At 39.7% G+C, this 6,707-nt stretch overlaps 1 protein-coding gene across 4 annotated transcripts; it reads right to left on the bottom strand.

Moving 5' to 3' along the window:
* Positions 1–2,318: 2,318 nt before the first annotated feature.
* On the bottom strand, positions 2,319–6,438 carry LOC122059555 (cysteine-rich receptor-like protein kinase 10). 4 transcript variants are annotated; one of them, XM_042622401.1, is made up of 8 exons: positions 5,281–6,438; positions 5,024–5,158; positions 4,679–4,809; positions 4,306–4,516; positions 3,791–4,028; positions 3,141–3,291; positions 2,937–3,006; positions 2,736–2,889 (listed from the first exon to the last, which is right to left on the bottom strand). In XM_042622401.1, exons 1-8 carry the CDS (start codon positions 6,146–6,148, stop codon positions 2,876–2,878), a joined length of 1,818 nt encoding a protein of 605 aa, XP_042478335.1. In that variant the 5' UTR covers positions 6,149–6,438; the 3' UTR covers positions 2,736–2,875. The 4 variants fall into 4 exon arrangements, with proteins under 4 accessions (XP_042478333.1, XP_042478334.1, XP_042478336.1 ...); XM_042622399.1 differs by having other exon boundaries at positions 2,319–3,006; XM_042622400.1 differs by having other exon boundaries at positions 2,319–3,006; positions 4,679–4,797.
* Between the last annotated feature and the right edge of the window lie 269 nt (positions 6,439–6,707).

Genomic DNA, 6,707 nt, shown 5'->3' with positions numbered 1-6,707 from the left:
GTTGCCGAAGATAGACGTTGAAGGCAAATTAGTATTGACAGTAGGCGGGATTGACAGTAGGATATTGAGACTAGAAACCCTTATTGACTCGAACCTCTATAGCATGGCTTCATACTTTCGCTCCAGCTCCCGAAGGTCTTCCTTTTCTGAAGTTAGTTCATCCGGCAGGACTCAAGATTCAGTCCATAATGTCTAAGAAGTGGTTTTTCGCAACCTAGAAGTTGCCATAAACAATTATACCATCCCCAGAATACCTGAATTTGAGGTATACCATAAAGGCACTTTCGCATTTCATAGTGACTATGTCATTAAGACCTGCGAAAGCACCCATACTCTTGCTTCTGATCAAGAGCAGATTCAACTCTTGACCAGCTCTCAGATCCAGAGGCATAGAGAGCGTGGATTTAAGTTTATCCACATCGGCCTAGTTTAGGTGGCCCTCAAACCCTTAACTCTTCCAGGGATAAATAGTGTTGTCTTTGCTGCCGTAAGAGATGCAAGAATGAATAATTTTAATCAATCTCTTATGGGTATAATTGAAACCAGTCTCTGTGAAGGACCTGTTTATTTTCAAAGTAGACCAAATCTTTCTCTATCCCTCACAGACCCAAATATTCTCAAAAGCGCTGTTATTACCTTAAGAACGTATGGATACGATATTCTTCCCGGAACTCAAAATATTGCAGTTATATATCGTGTTTATTACAAGGTTATGACAATGTGTGCTCCTAATGCTAAGTTCATAGATCCAAAGGGTCAAACCATTTGATAACGTTTTGTTTCTGTTATTTCTGCCATTTCTTTTCTTAGAAACAGCAGAAATGGCCTAAAAAGTGTTTGATGTTCCAGAAACATGTTTTGCCATTTTTGGGAACAGCTTTGGTGCCCAAAAATCGTGAAATCCCCTTAAAAAAAGCCCCTGCACCCATTTGTCTTCTGAAGCCTTTATGCGAGAACAGAGAGAAGTCGGCTTTGCTGTAGGCCATCTTCCTCCTCCCCTTTCACTCCAACTATGCTAATCTCCTCCATTACCTCCACCGCCGACGATTACTGATTCAGATCTCATGGCGAGGAGTCTGCTACAGACCTTCCAAAACAATTCCAAGAACTCCATCACTGAAGCCCGTTTGGTCTTTCTTCTTCAAGTTGAGCAACTGAGGATGAGCCAAGAGAAGTGCAGCTCTTTCTTCGTCAAGCACATGTGTTGAGGTATGTTAACTCAGCGTGTTTTGTCTATTCCACATTTAGCAGGATTGCTTCAAATTTTTCTAAATCTAGGGTTTCTGGATGCATGAAATCATTTTCTTCTCATTTTTTAGCAAACCCTCTTCAATAGTGAGGCACATCTCTTCTCTTTTTTGCTATCTCTGTACAATATTTTCCCCCTTATATCTTCTATGGGCTGTTGGTTTTCAGCACTATTTTCTCCCTTATATCGTTTTAGCTAAATATTTCAGATAGGTCTCTTATTATTTTATTTTTCTCTTTCATTTCATGCCTCTGTTGCCAATTGTGCTCCAAATGTATGCATTTTTGCAATTTATGCACATTGCAGGTGTTACTGGTCAGCTTGTGACATTTTCCTTCCTCATTGAGCCTCCTTGGTTGGTGTACGTGTTCTGGTGTTACTATTTCAGTGTTTGATTTCTTTTTGTGTTTTTTAACTCTTAAATTATTATTATTTGTCCCATGTTTAATGCATGATGTGCTCTATATTCTTATGATATTTGCCTCTCAATTCTGGATATGTGCAATTTATTTGAATGTGCAAAAAACGTTTCAAGAAACATGTTTATCAAACACCTAAAATCCGTTTCTGTTACCAGAAACAGAAACATGAATTTATGTTTCTGCTGTTTCTGGGAACAAAAATGGCAGAAATGTTATCAAACGGTGCCTAAATGTTGTATAAAACCAACCTTTCAACTAGGTCTATCTGTTATGTAGCTTCTCCAAATTTGGGTATTGTATGACCCACTCTTACCATTCCACTTTGTTTCCCTTTATCTCTGATTTTGTGGAACAAAATACCATAGGTTGTAGACTTCATCACCAGGCTTGAGAGTAGCCTACAAATACTACCCAACATTTTCTTCTAGGAGGAAAAAGTCCCGCTACTCTAGGGTCTAGGAGGGGCAAATGTACATAGCCTTATCCACTGCTTTGCATAAGATACTGTTTCTAAGTTTTGAACTGGTGACCAACATGTTGCAATAGTATAACTTAACTGCCACACGCGCACTGAATGATCTCAATTAACCACCTTTCAATTATCATGTTTATCATCTCTTGTATTTTTAGCTACTCTGTATAGTAAATGGCCCAAAAATAAGAAATGAGATTCAAATAAAGTCCAATGTATTGCAATTTATCCCTCCAGGTACATTACACTTCTGATAAATTGTCAAAAACTTCTCAAACCAACTGAGAAAGTCTGACTTCAGGATTATATCCGCGAATAGAAAAAAGCTGCTGACCACCTTGCATCTCAGGCTGCATCTTTACTTGATCATTTATGTTTTTTGTGACTAAGCTCTATACTAAGCTCTATACCTTTGGTTACAAAGTCCTTCTCGTTCCTTGCTTATAGGAATATGTGCTTTCCCTTCACTTGCTTCAGTGAATTGATTATCTCCATTCAAGGCATACACTGCATGTTGCACAAAACATTTATTCTACATCACCTTTAATCCACTCACATTATCGGGCCTCTAACTCGCTGATCGAAGCTTCATTGGCAGATAATGGTATCGACCTACTTTTAGATTGATCTGAATCCATTCTGCTTCGCACAAAAAATGCAGGTTGTGAGGGTGACATGAGAGTAACTGAGAAGCTGTTCAACATGAGAACTACAGATGCCATTGTGGGTCTGTCAGCTACATCTTCCTGAACACACAATAACCCAATGTGAATGCATCTCATAATTTCACTTCTTGAACAATTTTCTCTCATAATTGGGTCAATCAACTCAAAGGCGGTTCCTGCAGTCCAATGTCTCCATGCCTGCAACAATTGAACCATACAAGTTATTAGGTTCCTCAGGTTTAAAGACAAACTAAAGGTCCTATTAATGTTCTAGTAGATAGTAGCAATCTACTGTAATAAAGGAAAAAGAAGTGCAGACATCCAATACTTACATGGCTCATAAGGCTCTCAGCAGAGTCTGTTTCATATAAACTGCCATTCTTCTTTCCACTTACAATCTCCAAAACTATTACGCCATAGCTGAACACATCTGATTTGGCTGAAAACTGCCCATGAATTACATACTCCGGAGGCATATAACCACTGCAAGCAGTTATTATAACTTCAGAAACTAAAAGTAACCACAAATATTCTACTAAACTGTGTTCCTAAGCTAATTTTCACTAGATTCTACTTATAGCTTCAAGGCCCAAACAAACTTTTTTTACTTTCATTTCATTTTTTTTTTTTCACTACTATCAGGTTGGCTAGATTGAGCAAGATTATATTCTCATGTCATGCAAGGTCTAACTGCTAGATTTCTAGATGGGCTCATGAAATATCAAAACAGTTCTTTTTTAGCAAGGTCTAACTGCTATGAAACTTCTCCAAATTTAGGTCAGGTATAACTCACCCAGCCATAACACATTGATTATGTTTAGCTCTCTGCTTTTTTGGAACAAGACACTAAAGGTTGTAGACTTGTGATTATGCACTTAATTTGCCCCACCATGCAAGGGAGGAACCTAAAAAGAACTTCAATATATCTATATCTATATATATATATATATATATATTGAAGGAATGCCACTCCAAAACTTACTAAGTCCCAATTATTCTATTTGTTCTTGCTTGAGTTTGGTCTACGCCAAAAATTCTTGCTGTCCCAAAATCTGAAATCTGGGGATTCATTTCCCAATCTAACAAGATATTGCTTGCTTTAAGGTCTCTATGAATAATTCGAAGGCGGGAATCTTCATGAAGATAAAGGAGTCCCCGAGCAATCCCGCTTATGATCTTGTAACGACTCTGCCAATCTAACTGCACACAATTCTCAGGGTCTGTGTTCATCCAAATGAAAAGTAAAGTCAGAATTTAGGATTTGAAAACGTTTCCGTATAATTTATTAAGAAAAATTGGTACGTTTTATCAAAATGAAAGAAAGATTGGTGTGTGGACAAAAGATGATGATGTGTCATGAGCATTAGTTTTCTTTCCACACCAAGTAGAAAATTGGGATATATAATCATGTAAATCCCCAGAACATGAGAGCAAACAAATCCCCTACCCATTAACACACACACACCACACCAGAGAGAGAGAGAGAGAGAAGCAAACTGAATAGGGCATAGTCAAGGCTTTTGTTGGGTACAAACTCATAGATGAGTATCTTCTCCTCTCCCTCCAAGCAAAATCCCAAGAGCCTGACTAGATTCCGGTGTTGAAGCTTTGCAACTAGGAGAACCTCATTCTTGAATTCTTCTGCACCTTGCCTTGAGTATCTTGAGAGCCTCTTCACAGCAATTTCTTGTCCATTAGGAAATTTACCCTGAAGACAATTTACAAGGGATTAATAAATTTCTCACCTTCATGAGGTACCTTCAATTATTCCAAATTCAAAAGTAATCAGTTTTTCTATTCCATCACACAATGAAAACTGACATACAAGAATTCTAGTTTGATTACTATATGTTTGTAACTTCGTTTCTACCTTGAAAACTTCACCAAATCCTCCTTCACCAATCTTATTTACATCTGCAAAGTTGTCCGTGGCTGTAAGGACTGTACTAAAATCAAATTGCAATGATTCTGCTTCAATTGTGTTGCCACCTATGCACAAACCTCAAGGGCAAATAAATTAAGATTGATCTTCGAACAAAATGAATGAATAAATAAACCTCCCAATAAGAGCAAGAAATCGAAAAATTTGGAGTCATTGGCTTCTTTAGCCTATTTAGATCATTTTCAGATCTTACATTTGTTTATCTAAAGCTCCAATACCAAGTCGCACTAACTTTGCATTATCAAATAGATGAAAAAGGCCAAAGCTTCTTACCATTCTCCTTTGAGGGATCCTGCTTTTTCTTCCGAATTAGAAAACAATACAAGAGAACAGAGAAAAGAATCACTCCTGCCACAACAATGGGAACAACAATGGCAACTATTTTCTTGGAAAAATTTCCTTCATTTTCTGCATAAGAATTAAGGTTGAAATTGAGTTCCCCTGTTTTAGGACATCGAAGTGGACTGAAGTCTTAATCTAATATTAGCTCCATATAGTATAATCAAAATTGAAAAAGCAAAGCGGCTCACCTGGAATGGTAGTTCTGTTACTAGGAGGCGAAGCAGTGGTCGCTCCGTTCCCCGGAGGCGGCGGAGGGAGAAGATTATGGGTAGGAGAAAGTGCCGAAGCTGTGACCGGGAAGAAACGGTACATCTCAAACCTGATATTACAACTGGGATTGAGAATCCTTCCACCTTGCAAACCATTAAAACTACTGGGGAGCTCAGCGATGATACCCACAAGGCAACTGTTACAGTCCTTCCCTGACAAATCAGGGCTACACTGAACCATACAATACAGTGTCTGAGAATTTGTGAAATTAGCTTCTTTAATGGCGAATCTCTCTAACTTGGGGGAAGCTTCAGTGGCGGCCTCGTCCATTGTATCACCCAAGAGCTTAGAAAATCGAGTTGGGTCAGAGATGTTATGAGGGTTATACAACATGAATGAAGGGGAGACGGAGACGGTGGAGAAGAAGGAAAGGTAGGAGTAGCGCAACATACACTCGTTGTACCAAATATAACTGATTTTCCGGTTGCGGCAGCGCCGGGGAAGGTCCACAGCAGCGAAGTTGACACAATTGCTGCACACATCGAAGGTGACATAGCCTGTGCAGTAGTAGAGGCCGTAAACGGTGTCGCGATTCTGGCCGACGGTGGCGTTGGAGTAGGAGTTATTGGAGTTGAAGGTGGCGTTGGAAGAGAGAGAAGAGAGAAGGGTTTTGAGGTTGGACTGGTAGGTGCTGTTGGAACTGAAAAGAGGAATTGTGTCTGGGCAAATGTGGCCGAGGTAAATAGGGTCGCTGCAGATGCAGAAGCTAAGCAAGAACGAGAGGGCGACGAAGAAGAAGAGCAAAATGAGTTGGGTTCTTGAGGTCGTGCCCATGGAGGGTTCCATTGTTTCACTCCTTCCTCATTCTCAGTGCGCAAGAAGAAGAAGAGAGACGAGGCAGAGTCGTCTTTGACCATTTACATCCCTTAAGCTCCACTAGCTCGTAATGGGTGGTCGTCGTGGCCGGCTGACTTGCGGTACAAATTTCGTCCTTCTCTACGACAACGAAAGAGATTTGGTACATTAGGTAGAAAGTCGGGGATTTGGCTCCTCTACAACTCGGAGGTGAGCTGCCATTCTAGTGGCTCGGGCTGGACGGATGACAACTGTCATTTTTAAATCCAAGGGAAAGTCGTATTTACGGAAAAAAATCGTCTGCAATTCCGATCTCGTACAATTCCGTGCAATACCACCTTCAGGAGGTGACACGTGTATTGATACCAATGCAATGGTTCATTTAAATGACTCTTCATTGATTTAATGTATTATTAGTTGTACCAGATCTGGACCATTGTATTGGTATCAATACATGTGTCACCGTCTGAATGTGGTATTGCACGGAATTGTACGAGATCGGAATTGCAGACGATTTCAAACAGGGTTGAAGGTGAGAAACAGGAGGTAT

Source organism: Macadamia integrifolia, chromosome 13 (assembly GCF_013358625.1).
Source record: "Macadamia integrifolia cultivar HAES 741 chromosome 13, SCU_Mint_v3, whole genome shotgun sequence".
In the NCBI taxonomy this organism is placed as follows: domain Eukaryota; kingdom Viridiplantae; phylum Streptophyta; class Magnoliopsida; order Proteales; family Proteaceae; genus Macadamia; species Macadamia integrifolia.
The sequence above is the reverse complement of the archived record's forward strand: the minus strand, read 5'-3'. Positions and strand labels throughout refer to the sequence as shown.